The sequence below is a fragment of the Camelina sativa genome, chromosome 7 (assembly GCF_000633955.1).
Source record: "Camelina sativa cultivar DH55 chromosome 7, Cs, whole genome shotgun sequence".
Classification (NCBI taxonomy): domain Eukaryota; kingdom Viridiplantae; phylum Streptophyta; class Magnoliopsida; order Brassicales; family Brassicaceae; genus Camelina; species Camelina sativa.
In genome coordinates this window covers 28,377,754-28,396,479 of record NC_025691.1, presented here as the reverse complement: position 1 = coordinate 28,396,479, position 18,726 = coordinate 28,377,754, and the positions used below count along the sequence as shown (strand labels likewise).

The following is an 18,726-nucleotide window of genomic DNA, read 5'->3' as shown; positions in this document are numbered from 1 at the left end:
AGAAAGATATAAATGGTGAATAATCAAATCCAGTTATTAATATGATGCCACAATTGTACAAGGGGGGTCAAAAAGAGACTAAACCTGCTTGCGACTTCTCTTCCTTTTCCCAAGAGCATTAAGCTCCTCAGCCTGATGCAGCTCAAATTTATCTTTTAACAACTCTTCCCAATAACTTGCTCTATCAGAATTGCCTGCTGAAGATTTGCTTTCAGCAGCGACTCTCTGTGCCTCTAATGCGGCGGCCTCATTTTCATCTATATACTCAAAATTTGCCACCTAATATACAGGAAGATCACAGGAAATCATCAGAGTTAATGACACTACAAAGATAGCGGACACCCTAATCGCATTCAAATAAAACAGCAACACTGGAAACAGCCTCATGTTCCAGCTAAGTTTAAAGATCAATCAAATAAAAAATCAGGCTTCAAAGAAATGTAACCAAATCAATAAATTGGCTCAATCAACATCATCACAAGTATAAATTTCTAACTTAAGTCATCATCACTAGTTTTCATTGTGTTTGCTTTCACTTTGAGCCAGAACGAAACAGTCAAGACACTTTCTAAAGACTGTCTATACGCATCAAAACGGAATGGATTTAATTGCATTGATCCTCCAAACTTAGCAAGTAATTAATAATTTGACAATGCATGGACTCTTAAAAGCTTTAAAGTTTTGCTAAGTTTGGAGGATTCATTCGGTAGCCACCCATAGTCTGAATATTAAGAAAATTTAAGAATACAATTATCATACACTCAAATGGAGCATTGAAAACCAGTGAATTCTGATCCAGGAAAACTAATAGAAGAGGAAGATAAGAGGCAAGAAAACCTTGAAAGCCTTTAAGAATCCATTCTCCTCTTCATCATCCACTGAGACCTCCTCCGCCTCCACGAGATCACGATCAAGCAATCTGCAGAACAGAAGATGGAGACAAATAATGAAATATCCATGCAATTGACCGCAAAGGCTTCCATAAGAAAGGAGCAATCGGAAAGATCAGATACCCTTGTTAGCCAAAAACAAGAGGGAAGGAGTAAGGAGTATATTACTTGTCTATAGCCGCATCATCATAATGAATTTTTCCAGACTTTCCTGCTTCTTCGTCTTCACTAGCAAAAAGCTCCTTTGATCCATACCTGATGATGTCATCTAATTCTTCCTAAATTGTAGTCAGGAAAACAAAACAAACAAATACTACGTGAGAAACAATCAACAAATATGGACCCCTTCTCTCTAATGTTTTTCTTTTTAAGCTCCGTGCTTATACCGAATAGTGTTCTTAGTATTTCTACCTTCTAACTCCAATCTGTTGAGAAATCTCTAATAATGTGAATAGGTGTACCTTCAGGTAATAAAAGTATACCTGATTAATATTTTGTGTTTTGAGTTTCCCGACAACAAGATGCTCCAGAACCATTTTCTTTTTAGTCAACTGCATCATCCTTTCTTCAATGGTGCCTCGGTTTATGAGCCTGTAAATCATCACCTAAACGAAAATATAAGGATAGATTAGCGAAACTAAAAATAAGAAAAATGCAAGCTGACAGCAGTAAGAGATCATAGTTAAAACCTTATTTCTTTGGCCAAGTCGATGGGCTCTAGCCATAGCCTGAAGATCCGCATGGGGATTCCAGTCACTACAGAAACAGATAAAACAATTTCAATCATAGGTATGAAAATGAGAGCTGGTGTAAACCAAAACAGACAGTCACCCCACATTGCATGCCCACGAAATTTTATTATTAGCAAGACAGCGGTTAATAATTTTCTTGATCTTCCCGCTGCCTAACAATTTTCATGCTCAAGAAATAGTTATTTGGAAAAATATTCCAAATGCCTTTCTATCACTCATCATCACCTATGAGACATCTACTTAAAGCATCCAACTCACTTGAAAATCAACATATGCTACCAAAATCTCATGCTATCAAGCCAAATAGCTCCTCTTACTTCTTGACACAATAACTATGGAAAACATACAGATGACACTAAGAGAACTGAAATTCAAACCTGTCATAAATGATTACTGTATCTGCAGTTGCAAGATTTATTCCTAAGCCACCAGCTCTTGTGGAGAGCAAAAAACAGAACTTGTTAGAGTTTTTGGCATTGAACCGATCTATGCGTATTTGACGGTCAGCTCCGCCAACCTTTCCATCAATTCGCTCATAGCTCCAATTCTGACAAAGACAAGAAAATGAACAATTAAGTCATATGAAGGATTTTACATAACTGCATATTAGAAAGAAAAAAAAAATGTGATAGAAAGAGATAAAAACAAGTAGTCTCAAGTGCATGCGTCAGCAATAGTCATGATAATGACATCTCAAGTAACAAAAGATGTAATCTTTGAGGGAAAAAAGAAGTTATATCGCCAACAGAGTAAGTTACACCATAAACTCTACCAAAGTAATTGCACCTACCTACAGAATCAACTCTACTACTTTTTTCTAGATAGAGTCCTCAGGCACAATTATGTATATAGAAGCATGTGCTGAAACTAAGTGTATATGTGAACAATGTATCAAACTCATAGAGTAAGAACACAGAGATCTCATATACACAGGACAGATACCTTATAAAAACACTAGTCTTCACGTAAACCCAGCATGTGAAACTGTGTGTATATGAGAACTCTGTACACAGTTTCAGCACATGGTAAACATATTTGAGGATTATTGTACTTAAGATATATAAACTTGTTATTTCTACTTGTATATGAGAACTCTCTACACAGTTTCAGCACATGGTAGACATATTTGAAGATTATTGTACTTATAAACTTGTTATTTCTACTGTATATGTGGAAATTGTGTCCTCATTCTTTCATTTTGACACAGAGTTCTTTAACTCTCAATTTCAGTACAGGCTTGGCTTACTTCCTTGTATTTCCATAACTTTGCCTAAGGACTAGCTAGAAAAAGGTAGAGTTGATTCTATAAAATGGTGTTCTACAGAAAAACAAGAATGAAATCTATTGAAACAGAATATACATATAAGAAGCTCAGATACCTTATGGGAACAGTAGTCTTCAAGTAAGTCCAGCATGTGCTGAAACTGTGTGTATATAAGAACTCTGTGTCCTTGCTCTTTCAGCTTGACCATCATTTTATCTAGAAGTTGTAGCTTTCCACAAGATTCCAAAAGTTGTCTTTGATACATCATACATATACGAAAAAGTTAATGGAAAGTTTAACAGACGACTATAAACAAATTCAGATAATCACTTTTCGATAAATGAGATGTTACTTGAAAAATTCATTAGCATCGTGAATAGCTGGCTCAACACCTTCCAGCATATAAGGATGGCAGCAAACTTTTCGTAATTCCATCATAATGTTATTAAGGGAAATCTGAAACAGAATCAGACCAACACAATCACCAGACGAATTACAGTGGACCTGTACCCCACTAATGAGGATATGGATCTGAAGAGTATACAAAAATTAATAAGAACTTACCTGAGCACCTCCCTTTTTTGTCAATATTTGATAATTACGGGTAAAAATAGCCTTGTAATATTTTTTCTGCAGGCTGCTCAAATCAACACGTAAAATGAGCTCCTTTTTTGGGGGCATGTCTTTCATTACATCTTTCTTTACCCCTATAAAATCAATCAAAATACGACACAACATAGTTAAGATCATAGATTCTTGCTTAGAAAAATTCCCTCTGAACGAACTTTTGAAACACATCTACACTAAAAAGATGAAGAAGAGGTTTTGGTTAATACTTCTGAGCAAATGTGGAGCCAACATTTTGTGCAGTCTTGAAATCTGCTCCTCTTGATTAATATCTTTGAACTCCTCCTGGAACTCCTCCAAACTTGCAAACTGCAAGTATTGTGCAATCAAATAAAATGTGTTAGCTATATAAAATTCTGTAAAGTATGTGAATTTATATATCTTTGCCATCCTTGGGATACCTTCCCCGCATCAAGAAAATGCATGAGCATGAAAAGTTCATCCAAGTTGTTCTGTAAAGGCACCACGTAATCATCAGTAACATATTGCAACTAATCAGGTAAGAAATTAGTGCAGGATCATATATAACAATTCTCATTGCAACTTGTCGCTACTAATGCTCAGATACAACTATTGAAAATATAAACTCCAGGAATAAAAATCAAATGACGAACCTGAAGTGGTGTTCCTGTCAGAAGAATACGATGGTTACTTGAATATTGTGTCAATGAAGAGAACAGCTTTGAATCCTTATTTTTCAGTCGATGGCCTTCATCAACAATCTGACCCAAAAAAAATGTTAGTAAGCTGCATAAAAGAGAGAAAGAGAGAAGAGTGCAAGAAATAATGTCTCATTAGGGAATAAAGAGTTACCATGCACTCCCACTTAATCGGCTTCAGAACTGCTGTATCTAGGTTGATCATCTCATACGATGTGAGGAGGACATCAAACTTGATTCTTTTTTGCTTGCTTTCGCTACTGATTTGTCCAGATTTCTTTTTCTTGATCTTTTTTTGATCTTTCGAAAAGTAAAACTCATGTTCTCTGATAACTGCTCGGGCTTGCGAANAAAAAAATGTTACTAAGCTGCATAAAAGAGAGAAAGAGAGAAGAGTGCGAGAAATAATGTCTCATTAGGGAATAAGAGTTACCATGCACTCCCACTTAATTGGTTTCAGAACTGCTGTATCTAGGTTGATCATCTCATACGATGTGAGGAGGACATCAAACTTGATTCTTTTTTGCTTGCTTTCGCTACTGATTTGTCCAGATTTCTTTTTCTTGATCTTTTTTTGATCTTTCGAAAAGTAAAACTCATGTTCTCTGATAACTGCTCGGGCTTGCGAAGTGCCAAAATACATAACCTACCCGTCAAGTGATCACGAAGACCATTTCATTAACAAACAACAAAAAACCACAAAGGCACAACTCATTGCGTGTATAACTGCATACATACCACATTCATCTGTGGGGCCCATGTGGCAAACTCTCTCTCCCAGTTCCGCAGAGTTGATAGTGGAGCAATTACCAAATGTGGAATGAGGTTCTCCTCAAAAAGTGAAGCTAAAAGGGCAATGCTTTGAATAGTTTTGCCTGTAAACAGGAAAAATCTCACAATATTACAAAAATGGAAAACAAAAGCCTCTGACATTATATGAAAAGATCTATTTGACCACAAGGGTGGAATAATTGAATATATATACCTAGCCCCATTTCATCAGCAAGAATTACGTGTGTCTGCTTTGACCACGAGAACCGCAAAAAATTAAGTCCCTCAAGCTGGTACGGATGCAACAAGCCTTCAATAACAGAAAACAAAATAATCATAGCATCTATAGATACCAAAGATGGGAAACATTTATAGTATATGAATTAGAGTGACCCAAATACCTTTGAGGAATTCAGGAGTACGATCACATTGTTGAAAGTCTCTAGGGTTTCTTTTGTGGTCAACATCTTTACCTCTGCGACTTCTAGAATTTATATCCTTGAACCTTTGGATTTCATTCTGAAAGGTTGAGATGTCTGATTCTGACTCCCAATAACATTCATCATAAGATAGCTCTTTATATTTCACAAGATATTCCAGCTCACCATCTTCCTCTCTATATCACAAATGAAACAATGCAAGTGTCACAAGAAAACAGCTAAGAATGTAGTAACTTCTGAAAAAAAAAGTAAGGAAAGCTTGATAAACTCTTCTTTCTTATAGAGAGTAGATTTGGTAGCGAAAAAGATCCAAATGTATTCTGATAAAGCAGCACTCTATCAAAGCTACGGATTTATTAGAGAACGGAATATGGTGAAAAAAGTATATATTAAAAATAAATTGGCAGATAAATAAATGAAGGAATTAATTCCATCACTAGACCTGCAGGCAAGAATCCGATCAACAGTGGTCCACTCAGGACGAATGGCAACAAAATCATCTTCGCTGTTATTGGCTGATTCCGCTTGACGGTGAAAGTTGTTCACCCTGGTTTTTAAACGATGATTTGACTTATAAGCCTTCTGGAATTCCTTCTCAGGCACCCTGCGATTGGTCAAAGGAAATAAAGATCATGTGTTATAATGTTCACAGACAAGAAACATTGATAATAAGCATCTTCAAACATAGAGACAGAAAAAACAAAATGCAGTTACCAAGAGCAGTGAAGGTATGATAATCCCTTCCACTTCACGAGATACTGTTTGACATAACAAGGCTTTGGTGCCTCTTCCGAGGAACCTTGTTCATTAGATACTGTAGGACGTGATTCACAGTCCAATATCTTATCAATCTCATTTAGAGGGCTAACCTGAAAATGTAAAAACAGTTCTACCATGTAAGAAAATGAAAGATATGGCATCCCAAACACAACTATGGACGTTGATTAGAAATCTTACGCATTCAGGGCATCTCCAATTTTCCACAGAAGCATCTTTAAGAGGTGGAACTAGGCATTTAGCATGGAAAGCATATGTACATGTATTGCAGCTTACAAGATTTGCACTTTGCCCACAAGCCTGGCATGCATTTTCTTTCTGTACATTCAGAGTAACAACAACAACAACAACAAAAGGAATCAAAAAGACAGAATAAGCAGCAGTAAAAGCAGAACAATAAGCTCAAGATAAGAGACAAACCGCATCAGTTCTGACAATAGCCTCAACTTGCTCAAGGGTCCGATCCTTTTTAGGAACAAAGTCGTCATCATCAGAATCATCCAGATTATAAACCGGTTTCCTGTCTGATCGTATACGAAGCCTCTCCACCAGACTACTCATTTTCTGAACACAAAACATGTCACCCATCAGTAAGCTCAAACGCAAATAGACAACATAAGTAATCAGTTCAGTGCCAGTTCTGAGGCTAAAGCAAACTATGAGTTTCTACTGGATTCAAAATTCCATAATTAAGCTCTGATACCTAAAGTAAACATCACAGTCTAGGGATGGTTCGTAACAATAGCTACTAAAAACTCGATTCATAAAAACCACACGAGCAAGATCGAAGAAGCTTGTGAAAGAGAAAGAGAGAGAGAGTTAATGAAAAAAAAAAACCAAAATACTTAAGCAAATCAAACATACAAACAAATAAAAACCCAATTGAGTTTTCAAATGTGAGTACCCATAACTCGAATTAACAACCCATTTTAGCAATTTCATGAAAAGATTCAAAATTTTGCAAAAACCCAGAACCGACATTTTTGAAACCCTCAACTTTGTTGAACAAAGAAATTGAAAGAGACAGTAAACTTGATTCGACGGAAATTGAGAAGTTGAAAAGCAATTTACTTGTCGTAGAATGAGTAAAAAAACAAAGTGAAGCAGATGAGAGTGTGGAAGAGACGAAGAAGAAGAACCTTTGAATTTTGTTTGGGATCTGCTTGAAGGAGAAAAAGTAACTCCCCAAACCTGAATAATCAGACACGAATGATTCTTTACAATTTAGCTTACGATTTAACTTAGGGTTATTACACTTATTATACATTTTTTAATATTTCCTCCAATATTGTTAAAAATAATATCTGAATATTATATATATAGACATATATATATATATTTTAATACCTAATACAATTTAGGATTTTATTCTTTTCCAAATAAGATTTAGAAAATTTTCATTTTTATCCGTCTTATCACATGTCTAATCGGGATTCAAAACCTTATTATAATGCATTTTTCATTAATTATACGAGTATTCAGATTAAAAATGAAATACGACATTAATTATGCTCACCCCTAATATGTTAAGTGTGAACAACTTGTTAAATGAATTAGATCTATGGTTGGATGATTGAATGATGCCTGGAATTTATGAATGATACTGGGGCTATGCATGGTTAAGGATTCATTAGTTCATCAATTAGATCTATAGTTAGATGCGATGCCAAGATACAAAAACTTCATCGCCCAAAAAATATTAAACATAAATTAAGAATCTATAAAAGGATACTTTGGTTTGGTGTTTTGCTTCAACCTGAAATCCAAAAACAGTGATCGGTATTCAGATTTTCGAGTTAGAACTTTTTGGTAAAAAGAAATACATGACCATGGCTTATTTGAACATGAGATCTTTGAATTTTCTGTGTTTTCCTGTAATATGGTTGATTGATTTCTTGTTTATTATATTTTTCGTGTTTTTTGTGTTTCTACGGCCTTGTTTGGCTGTTGTGATGTTCTTGGACGAGTGGTAGTCTTTGAAGACAAGTTGCGGTTGATGATGGTATCTGAAATCGACGCTAGGGCATCTGCATCGATCAACATCAGGAGGGTGTCGGTCGAGGCAAATCGCGATGGCACGCGAGTAGTCGATGCGAGTGCCGGCTAATGAAAAGAGTGCATCGGTCTATACAAGGTAGGCCCAGCTTAAGGGTGGTGATGAAGGAGCAATAGGACTGGGTCATGTAATTTTTAAAGTTTTTCTATAACAATTTCAGATCCTAAATTTTGAGAATTTTGTAAAGTAAGGATCCTAAGTTTTTAAAATTTTGCAAGCAAGCCCTAATTTTCTATATTAAAAACATTTTTCAACAAAATAAAGTCAATTGGCCAAAATGTTCAATATATTTTTAAGCCAACCGTGATGCAAGTTGTGTATCGATCGACGTAAGGGCGTTGCATCAGTCGACATAAGGCGTGTGTCGGTCAACACCGGTTCTCAGAAGACAACTGACATGTGTTCTTTTGTAGTTTGGCTTGACTATGACTTGCTTGTGATTGATGTTTGTTGTTTTGAGATTTTATTGCTTGGATTCGGAGAAAATAATAATATAATTATAAATAAATAAAAAAGCTGAAAATAAGTGTGGGTTGGCAAGTCAGCTTAAAGCTTTTTCAAGATTTTTTTTTTAAAATTTTCTGTAAGAGTTGGGTAAGTTAGATAATGGATATTCACAAGAGATGGACAGTATTCTGTTAAATCTGGCTATCACCAACTTACCAAACCAGGTTTACCCCTTGCAACTGCTCCTAATGTCTTGTGGAAATCTATTTGGGCTATGCAAATTCCGCCTAAGATAAAACATTTCTGGTGGAGAGTCTTACATAATGTTATCCCAGTTGCAGAGAATATGGCTCAAAGAAATATCAAGATGCCTTCTGATTGCATATTTTGTGGAGAAGCTAAGGAAACTACACTCCACTTACTTTTCCAATGCAAGTTTGCTAAAGAAGTCTGGGAGTTAGCGCCTGTCCCCATCCCAACAGGTCAGTTTGAGCAAAGTAGTTCCCTTATGAACAACGTCAAAGCTCTTCTCTCCGCTTGCAATAAAGAGAGTAATCATAATCATCTATTCTCATATGTTGGATGGCGTATATGAAAGGCTCGTAATGACCTGATCTTTAATAACAAAAAATGGGCTATTCCTGCTATTATAAACTATGCCATTTTGGATCTGCAATTGTGGCAAGATGCAAACGCAGCTTATAACAAGCCATCTCAAGGACGTGCAAATCCAAAACGGCACTCCCCCTCATCTTTTTAGGAACTCCTAACCCAAAACTCTGCATTATATTGTTTTACAGATGCGTCCTAGGTTAGTAAAGATGACAAGGCGGGGATAGCTTGGGCTTTGCATAATGCTCAAGGAAACACTCTTCTTAAAGGCAGCATGGCAATAGAACCAACAGACACTGCGCTGGAAGCTGAAGTCATTTGCACTAAGAGAAGCTATATTCCACATAAAACGCCTTAGATATGAAGATGTAACTTTTTGTGGTGACTCACAAATCATCTTTCATTATCTTGAGGATGCTATCAAAGATCGTCCAATCAAAGGAATATCAAAGATACAAGGCTATCTTGATGACATTATCTCTTGGGCTAAAAGAAGTTATCTTTTCAAACAACATTAAAAGGAATGCTAATGTTGTGGCTGATTCATTAGCAAAACAAGCTCGGATAAGCAATTCTCCTCTTGTAATCTCTTGGATTTGTTAAAGTATATGTCATGTTTGTATGTAAAAAAACATTCACTAGTTAATATAAAAAGTTGGCCGAAAAAAAAAAAATAAATAAAAAAAAATAATGGATATTCCAAAATAATTGGTTTACACTTGGTTAACTATAATAAACCAAAAGGAATTTCGAAATATTTAGATTTGAATAGATCATGTTAAACTAAACCGGAAAAAGCTACCAGTCTCTGAGAAACCCAGTTTATACTCTAAAAACTCCTAAAAACCCACACCGAATCGAAGAAGATTCGCGATGTAATAATAATAATAAATTCCTTTTCTTTCTTCTACAAACTTCCTTTTTGCCTCTTCTCCAAGCTTCTCCGATCCAAAGCTAAAACTCCCCCCTTCATTCAACTGCTTCCTCTCCTCTTTACAAAACCCTAAAACCAAAACATCAATCCCTTCTTCAATTTCACCTCAAACATGGCGTCAAGGAGATTGTCCAAGTCTCTTTCCTCAGCCATCAAGGCTCAATATACTCTCTCGAGACCATCTCTTCTCCTCCGTTCTCGCCCTCTCTCTTCCTCTGCTCACCATTACATCTCCCCTAATTCCTCTATCTTCCGACCAAATTCGTTCATCGGACTCACCGGAAACAACAACTCTTCCGTCACTCAATCGGCTTCTCACTCCCGACTCTTCCCTCTTTCTTTACAATTCCCTTCTCCTCGAAGCTTCGCCACCAGCACAGCTCAGGTTCGTGCTGCCGATTTCATTCTGTTTTAAGTATTAGCTCCTCAATCTTGGAACAAAGATTGTTAATTTTGTCGTTTTTTTTTTTTGTTGTTGTAGCCAAGTCAAAATGAGTATACGGAGATGGCATGGGAAGGGGTTATCAATGCCTTTGACGCAGCTCGTAATTCGAACCAACAGATTGTGGAATCAGAACATTTGATGAAAGCTCTTCTTGAGCAAAAAGATGGTATGGCTAGGAGGATATTTACCAAAGCCGGAATCGACAATTCCTCTGTTCTTCAGGCTACAGATGACTTCATATCTAAACAACCAAAGGTTACAGGTGATACCAGTGGTCAGATACTAGGTTCATCTCTTAGTGTTATATTAGAAAACGCAAAGAGCTATAAGAAAGAGATGTTAGATAGTTATGTATCCGTCGAGCACCTTCTGCTGGCTTATTATTCGGATATAAGATTTGGACAAGAGTTTTTCAAGAACATGAAACTTGGTAAACAAGCCCTCAAGGATGCTATTAAAGATGTCCGCGGTAGTCAACGAGTTACTGATCAAAGTAAGTTTTTTTTTGGGAATTCACTTTAAAATACTTCGGAAAAATGACGATGTAAGACGTGTGTTGGTACTCAAGCTAACAAAAGATAGTATTGAGATCTTGTTGAATGTTTTATTATTGTGTGTCCTTTTAGTTTTTTGTGTTAATGACTTTTGCTTACTCTGATCATGTTATGCTACAAATGTAGATCCTGAAAGCAAATATGACGCACTTGAAAAGTATGGAAATGATTTGACTGAGATGGCTAGACGAGGGAAGCTTGACCCTGTCATTGGACGGGATGATGAAATCCGGCGTTGTATCCAGATATTATGTAGGAGAACAAAAAACAATCCTGTTATTATTGGTGAACCTGGCGTTGGGAAAACTGCAATTGCAGAAGGGTAAGTCTTTAAATTATATTCCTTTCGTTTCTTTTCTTTTGTAAAATCTCTGAAAGTTATGATTTTACTTTCTTTAGACAAATTTATTAAGAGATTTACCTTTACAGGCTAGCTCAACGAATTGTGCGAGGAGACGTCCCTGAACCTCTCATGAATCGAAAGGTTAGTGGTTTACTCTTTTATGTAAGAAAGCCTGAAGAAAGATTTTAGCATTTTTGATTTGGTTTCGTTTTCATTAGTTGATTTCTCTCGATATGGGTTCACTCCTTGCCGGTGCCAAATATCGAGGAGATTTTGAAGAAAGGTTGAAAGCAGTATTGAAGGAAGTAACTGCTTCCAATGGGCAAACAATCTTGTTCATTGATGAGATCCACACTGTTGTTGGTGCAGGTGCCATTTTTCATTCTATCAACATGCTATAAATATATTGATGTTTTTTTTATACACAAAACGTATGCATATATTGTGCTGTCCATGTAGACATTGTTGGGTGGATCTCTATCTAAAGGCATTTATATCCTTTGAGATGGAAAGTTATGGTTAGGATTTTGAAAGATCTGCTAATATTATTACTCTTGTTTGCCATATCTGTTAAATCACTTTTGTACATTGTTACTGGTAAGATGAAACTAACGAATTAGCTAATATTATCTCTTGTTTAGGAGCTATGGGGGGAGCAATGGATGCGAGCAACCTCTTGAAACCAATGCTTGGCCGAGGTGAACTGAGATGCATTGGTGCAACTACATTGACCGAATACCGCAAATACATAGAGAAAGATCCAGCTCTAGAGCGTAGGTTTCAACAAGTGTTATGTGTTCAGCCCACTGTTGAAGATACAATCTCGATTCTTCGTGGGTTAAGAGAGCGTTACGAGTTACATCATGGTGTTACTATATCAGATAGTTCACTTGTATCAGCGGCAGTTCTGGCTGACCGCTACATCACTGAACGCTTTTTACCAGACAAAGGTATAGACATTCACTTTCCCTGAATTTTTATTAGTTTTCTTGGGAAAATTTGACCATAGCATTGTTTTCTTAGATGAACGTTCTTTGTTTCAGCTATTGATCTTGTTGACGAAGCTGCTGCAAAGCTGAAGATGGAGATCACTTCTAAACCAACTGAACTAGATGAAATAGACAGAGCTGTGATCAAGTTGGAGATGGAAAAGCTTTCTCTTAAAAATGATACCGACAAAGCTTCTAAAGAACGGCTACAGAAGATTGAGAATGATTTGTCCATGCTCAAACAGAAACAGAATGAACTTAGTGACCAATGGGAGAAAGAAAAGTCTCTCATGACTAAAATACGTTCGTTTAAAGAAGAGGTAAATATTTTCTTTCTCACTGTTTTCTTTGAAGTATAGTTCATTCTTGAAATCTAAGAACATATGTATGCCTTTTCGGCTTAACGTCTAATATAATTAATATCATGCAAGACACTCCCAGTTTCTTGTTCTGTATAGTACTTTTGGTGGTTGTAGTACTTATGGTGGTTGCTAATCATGTTGGTATATATCGACCCTGATGTCCTTCATAACATGTTTTATGTTTTACAGATTGATCGAGTTAACCTGGAAATTGAATCTGCTGAACGTGAATATGATCTAAACCGAGCTGCTGAGCTTAAGTATGGAACACTTATGTCCCTCCAACGACAGTTAGAAGAAGCTGAGAAGAATCTCACGAATTTCCGACAGTCTGGAGAGTCACTACTCCGAGAAGAGGTTACTGATCTTGACATAGCAGAGATTGTGAGCAAGTGGACCGGTATTCCACTATCTAATCTCCAGCAGTCAGAGAGAGAAAAGCTGGTCTTGTTGGAACAAGTACTCCACAAGAGAGTTGTTGGTCAAGACATGGCTGTAAAATCAGTAGCAGATGCTATCCGGCGTTCAAGGGCTGGTCTTTCTGATCCTAACCGCCCAATAGCCAGTTTCATGTTCATGGGTCCAACAGGTGTAGGTAAAACTGAGCTTGCCAAGGCTCTAGCCGGATACCTCTTCAACACTGAAAATGCAATAGTGAGGATCGATATGAGTGAGTATATGGAAAAATTCTCAGTCTCGCGGCTAGTTGGTGCACCACCTGGCTATGTTGGTTATGAAGAAGGTGGGCAGTTAACTGAAGTTGTTCGCAGGAGACCTTACTCGGTGGTTCTGTTTGATGAGATTGAGAAAGCTCACCCTGATGTCTTCAATATCTTGCTACAACTGCTAGACGATGGAAGAATAACTGATTCTCAAGGGAGGACCGTAAGTTTCAAAAACTGTGTTGTAATTATGACGTCGAATATAGGGTCTCATCACATACTTGATACCCTCCGCAACAATGAAGACAGCAAAGAAGCAGTTTATGAGATAATGAAGCGACAAGTTGTGGAGTTAGCAAGACAGAATTTTAGGCCCGAGTTCATGAACAGAATTGACGAATACATAGTTTTCCAGCCGCTGGATTCAAATGAAATCTCCAAAATCGTAGAGTTGCAGGTAACAAACCCGTTTACAGTCACTTTGTTTTGCATATTTAGTTTTCAGAATCTTTACTCTTCCATTTATTAAGAGCTTGTGCACATATACTTCATACCAATTATTTTACAACATCCACTTCTCTTACTAGTTTGACTTTTGATAAAAACAAAAAAAAAATGGAAGTATCACTTTGTGTTATACTAACCAGTTTATTTTTTCCAATAACGTTAGCTTGTGTAACGTATCTTATAACATTTGTGTAACGTGCAGATGAGACGGGTGAAGGATAGGTTGGAACAGAAGAAAATTATTCTTCAGTATACACAAGAGGCAGTGGATCTCCTGGCTCAGCTTGGCTTTGACCCCAACTATGGCGCGAGGCCTGTCAAGAGAATGATTCAACAGATGGTAGAGAATGAGATTGCCGTTGGGGTTTTAAAAGGAGATTTCGCGGAAGAAGACACAGTTCTTGTCGATGTTGACCTCGTGGCTAGTAACAACAAATTGGTTATCAAGAAGGTCGAGAGTAATGATTCCACTGAAGAAATGGCCGCTTAATTAGACTGTTCGGGTTAGCGTTTCAAACTCTTTTTGTTCTATCCTTTGTAGATTTTTTACTTTAGTGTCTTCTCTAACAGGTTCGGATTGTTATGTTTTTAGTATCTTCTTGCCGACAAAAGTAAATGGGAACACACACCGACATTAGCATTTGAAATTATTAACTTGGAGCGGTGAATAATGGGGTGTTAAGATCATTTATGAAGCGTTTAATAGGACGTACGTACGTACCAATGTGGTACGTGTATTATAGAGTTTGTTCCAGATCTGTTTTTTCAATTAAGGAGATTAAACTTACAAATCTGACCAAATCAAACGCTGTGATTTAGAATAATTAAAAAAAAATTAACCACGTTCTCTTGTCGCCAGAATTGAATCGGATCCTTCTCTTAATTAGCTTCCGACAATGAAGTATTTGTTTATCTCTATAGTTTTTCTTATCAATTCCTTTGTCTCATGTTAGTCGAGTACTTAGTATTCTCAGTAATGACGCATTAGCATATTTATTAGTTAGTTACTTTGAAATGTCAGTCATGTCTTGTAATGAGGGGAAACAACCTGGTGCATGCACTGTAAACAATAACAATTGAATTTTAGTTATCATTTTTTTTTCTTTTTTTCAAAACTATACTCTCAAAATTGTGAAATGAGCCAACAATTTCGAAATTTTAGAAGTATATATATAATTTCCTCCTATATTTCTTTTTTGTATAGGTTTTGGTTATACACACGTATCTACTATCTATCTTTTATGATCCTTTTTGTTTTTTTGGAACAAAGTCTTTTATGACCCTTAATCCTTATGTGGGAGTAGTACTTCTCCAAAACCAAAAGATGCAAAAATACCTCAACTTTTGAGCACATGAATATTCTTGTGCTCAAAAGCGAGATGACTGATAATTTCTCGCTTTTGAGCACAAGAATATTTGCCTCAACTTCAGCAACTTTGTCTCGAGAGGCTGCATGGAACTCCGACTAAAATATTAGACTTAACACTTACTCAGCTTGCCAAGCAGTCTTTAAAGCACAACATCTCTCCTAGAAAGGTGAAAGGTTACTTGGTCAAGGGCTTCCTTAATCCTTACATTCGGAGTCATCATCTCTTTGTACTTGCCACATTTTTTTTTTCAGCTCTATTTTACCTTCTTAGCCCTGTGAAGGTTACTCAAACCACTTTTTTAATATGACCCTCAAATTTTATCTTTTGAGCAACTAATTATAACTTATGCCTAATTTTGGATTGGTCGTTTTAAAAAAAATTGCAATTTTCAAGTCTTGGAACAAAATTCATGGTTGGTAAATAGATATGAGTGAAAATCATATGATTTAAAGAAACAGACGAAACATGTATGTGAAAACGAAGCATTTGGAAATTTGAAAACTGTTTTTATAAAAAGTTTAGAAAAAGGATACATGTTGGAAACATATATAATACATCATTAAATCATATATTATTTTGAAAAATTTATAATTAACAATACAAATCTAATAATAATAAAATGAATAATTTCAACTCGAAGAAAGCAAATAGTCTTCATTTACAATACATAAAATATATTAATAGCTCAAAGTAAAAGAAAATAGTCACTATTTTCATTTTCATTTTTATTGATTTATTAATATTATCAAACAAATTCTGAAACGATTTTGTGTTGGGGTCAAAACATAATCAAACTCAAGTCCCTCCCAATTAATGTAATTTAATTAATAACTTTCAACGTCTCTCATAATAATATAACTAATATATGCATTATACCGTTGTCATATATCATTTTCTAAAAATAAAATACAAACTTGAGTGTGCAAAAATTCTAAATCGCAAAATAATCTGTTACAACTACTAAGATCTCATATCGAAGAAGAATTTAATAATATTCCTAGAAAGAAAAAGAAAAAAACTACCAAATCTCTCTAATATCATATACATTTCCTCTGTTTTCGCCTCCAAATAAAACAAACAAATAAAAACAGAGCAAACTCTCTCTCTTCCTCAAGCTCTACTGATCGGCGATAATGGCGAAGTGTCACCGGAACAATGTCAATCCTCTCATCCTCCACCGCATTCCCTCCGCTTCTTCTTCCTCCTCCTCATCCGTTAACACTTTCTCCGGATCGTCATTCCGTAGAATCATCTTCGACGCCCTTAGCTGCGGCTGTAGCTCTCGTTACCAACGTGAACTCCGAGAAGAAGAAGACGGTTCGAAATCTACAACGATCGGAGAAGATTTAGCAAAGAAAACAGAGAAGCTCTGCGATCTGTTGAACTTAGAAGTGATTGAGAGTGGTGTCGAGACGAAGAAGAAAGAAGAAACGTTAGAGGTTCTGAAACGTGTTGTTAAAGATTTACAAGCTGCGGAGGCAGAGGCGGAGAAGAAAGTAGCGGCGGCGAGTGAGGTTAGGTTGTTAGCAAAAGATGATAGTGAAGTGAGAGTGACACTTGCTATGCTCGGTGTGATTCCTCCGTTGGTTAGTATGATCGACGATGATTCACTAATCGAAGATGCTCAAGTGGCTTCGCTTTACTCTCTTCTAAATCTTGGAATCGGCAATGATGCGTGAGTCTTCTCATTGCATTGCATGTTTCTAATTCTTTAATTTTCAGACCATTTCTCCGATTTTTAGATTTTTTTATGAATGATTTTTGGTTGTTGTTGACTAGTTGTTGTTGTTGTTGGTTTGCTTCTTTTAGGTGAAAATTTAATTGTTTTTATTTAGAGAGATGTCACTTTCTTTGCTTTTTTAGGAGTTTGATCTGTTTTTGTTATATGTTTTTTTTTTTTTTTCTTAAGCCAAGAATAATTTGGAAGCATTTAATTCAATCATTTGTTTCAATGACATATGCAGGAACAAAGCAGCCATTGTTAAAGCAGGTGCTGTTCACAAAATGTTGAAGATAATCGAGTCGTCTAAGCCACGGAATCAAGCGGTTTTCGAGGCTATTGTCGCTAATTTTCTAGGGTTAAGCGCGTTGGATTCAAACAAACCGATCATTGGTTCCTCGGGTGCAACTGTTTTCCTAGTGAAAACATTGAAAAACTTTGAGGAAACAAGTAGCTCAAGACAAGCTAGAGAAGATGCTCTTCGAGCGCTTTACAACCTCTCAATCCATCACCAAAACGTTCCGTTCATCCTCGAGACCGATCTGATTACTTTTCTTTTGAACACGATGGGAGATATGGAAGTTAGTGAGAGGATTCTGGCAATCTTGACCAATGTGGTATCAGTACCTGAAGGAAGGAAAGCGATAGGGGATGTGGTTGAAGCGTTTCCAATATTGGTCGATGTATTGAACTGGAATGATTCAGTAAAATGTCAAGAGAAAGCGATTTATATCCTCATGTTAATGGCTCACAAGGGGTATGGAGATCGGAGAGCGATGATCGAAGCGGGTATTGAATCTTCATTGCTTGAATTAACACTTGTGGGAAGCCCATTGGCGCAAAAGCGAGCCTCGAGGGTACTAGAGTGTTTGAGAGTGGTGGACAAAGGGAAGCAAGTCTCAGCTCCAATCTATGGAATATCTTCTTCTTCTTCTTCATTGGGTAGAGAGAGAGGTCATGAGATTAGGATGAGTGATGAGAGAAAAGCAGTGAAGCAGTTGGTGCAACAGAGTTTACAGAGCAACATGATGAGGATTGTGAAGAGAGCTCGTTTACCTCATGACTTTGTTACTTCACAACATTTCTCAAAGAGTTTAACTTTTTGAATCCAAAAACAAAAAGAAAAATGTGTAATCTATTAACCGAATCATCGTTAATCATTGTCCAATAAAAGTTTCTATTAGAAAAAGCGAATTATTATCACCATTTTTGAATTGAAAATGTTATCATTTATAAGTTCTTAATATTCTGGAATTAGGATAGAGCCATAGATAGTAGCTAACTTTTATAACTCAGTGACAATACGGTAGCATCGATTGTAATTCTGAGGAAGGTGAGGGGTAATGGTACAGTGTGATTGGGATCTTCACATTCACCAAGTAAGTTTTTTGTATTTTCTTACTGTCATTTTAAGAACCCCAATTTAACGCAAGTTACAATATTGTCCACCAAAGATATTATATAGTTTCTTATTGTATTAAGCATGCATTGGTCCACTCGTGGATCGTGCTGATAATAGTGTCCTTTCAAATATTAAGACTTTCT

At 36.4% G+C, this 18,726-nt stretch overlaps 3 protein-coding genes across 7 annotated transcripts in view; 2 read left to right on the top strand and 1 right to left on the bottom strand.

Moving 5' to 3' along the window:
- The window catches only part of LOC104703045 (CHD3-type chromatin-remodeling factor PICKLE), an 11,928-nt gene extending 4,503 nt beyond the window's left edge, over positions 1–7,425 (bottom strand). The window contains exons 1-22 of one of the 4 annotated variants that reach the window (XM_010418978.2): positions 7,320–7,425; positions 6,601–6,744; positions 6,361–6,498; positions 6,118–6,272; positions 5,846–6,007; positions 5,365–5,579; positions 5,178–5,273; positions 4,931–5,067; positions 4,772–4,838; positions 4,347–4,492; positions 4,148–4,255; positions 3,935–3,985; positions 3,743–3,842; positions 3,471–3,613; positions 3,259–3,362; positions 3,022–3,160; positions 2,020–2,189; positions 1,580–1,646; positions 1,373–1,495; positions 1,059–1,168; positions 838–919; positions 85–279 (exon numbers count right to left, since the gene is read on the bottom strand). In XM_010418978.2, the coding sequence (XP_010417280.1) occupies positions 85–279; positions 838–919; positions 1,059–1,168; positions 1,373–1,495; positions 1,580–1,646; positions 2,020–2,189; positions 3,022–3,160; positions 3,259–3,362; positions 3,471–3,613; positions 3,743–3,842; positions 3,935–3,985; positions 4,148–4,255; positions 4,347–4,492; positions 4,772–4,838; positions 4,931–5,067; positions 5,178–5,273; positions 5,365–5,579; positions 5,846–6,007; positions 6,118–6,272; positions 6,361–6,498; positions 6,601–6,741 (2,649 nt within the window). In that variant the 5' untranslated portion in view covers positions 6,742–6,744; positions 7,320–7,425. Of the gene's footprint in view, positions 1–84; positions 280–837; positions 920–1,058; positions 1,169–1,372; positions 1,496–1,579; positions 1,647–2,019; positions 2,190–3,021; positions 3,161–3,258; positions 3,363–3,470; positions 3,614–3,742; positions 3,843–3,934; positions 3,986–4,147; positions 4,256–4,346; positions 4,493–4,625; positions 4,839–4,930; positions 5,068–5,177; positions 5,274–5,364; positions 5,580–5,845; positions 6,008–6,117; positions 6,273–6,360; positions 6,499–6,600; positions 6,745–7,251; positions 7,270–7,319 lie in introns of those variants that run through there. The other 3 variants (XM_010418976.2, XM_010418977.2, XM_019227951.1) reach the window with 3 other exon arrangements.
- Positions 10,157–14,831, top strand: LOC104703044 (chaperone protein ClpB4, mitochondrial). Of its 2 annotated transcripts, XM_010418975.2 has the most exons (10): positions 10,157–10,614; positions 10,711–11,167; positions 11,355–11,550; positions 11,658–11,712; positions 11,790–11,940; positions 12,213–12,521; positions 12,615–12,880; positions 13,112–14,041; positions 14,294–14,594; positions 14,684–14,831. In XM_010418975.2, exons 1-9 carry the CDS (start codon positions 10,342–10,344, stop codon positions 14,579–14,581), a joined length of 2,925 nt encoding a protein of 974 aa, XP_010417277.1. In that variant the 5' UTR covers positions 10,157–10,341; the 3' UTR covers positions 14,582–14,594; positions 14,684–14,831. The 2 variants fall into 2 exon arrangements, with proteins under 2 accessions (XP_010417277.1, XP_010417276.1); XM_010418974.2 differs by having other exon boundaries at positions 14,294–14,831.
- On the top strand, positions 16,395–18,366 carry LOC104703043 (U-box domain-containing protein 4-like). The gene is made up of 2 exons (XM_010418973.2): positions 16,395–17,136; positions 17,426–18,366. Exons 1-2 carry the CDS (start codon positions 16,595–16,597, stop codon positions 18,285–18,287), a joined length of 1,404 nt encoding a protein of 467 aa, XP_010417275.1. The 5' UTR covers positions 16,395–16,594; the 3' UTR covers positions 18,288–18,366.

Bases quoted from the DNA above. Each gene is read 5' to 3' on its own strand.
- LOC104703044 (XM_010418975.2), top strand. From the start codon at position 10,342: ATGGCGTCAAGGAGATTGTCCAAGTCTCTTTCCTCAGCCATCAAGGCT. The intron at 11,551-11,657 runs GTAAGTCTTTAA...TTACCTTTACAG, and splicing joins AAAACTGCAATTGCAGAAGG to GCTAGCTCAACGAATTGTGC. The intron at 12,522-12,614 runs GTATAGACATTC...TCTTTGTTTCAG, and splicing joins ACGCTTTTTACCAGACAAAG to CTATTGATCTTGTTGACGAA.
- LOC104703043 (XM_010418973.2), top strand. From the start codon at position 16,595: ATGGCGAAGTGTCACCGGAACAATGTCAATCCTCTCATCCTCCACCGC. The intron at 17,137-17,425 runs GTGAGTCTTCTC...TGACATATGCAG, and splicing joins CTTGGAATCGGCAATGATGC to GAACAAAGCAGCCATTGTTA.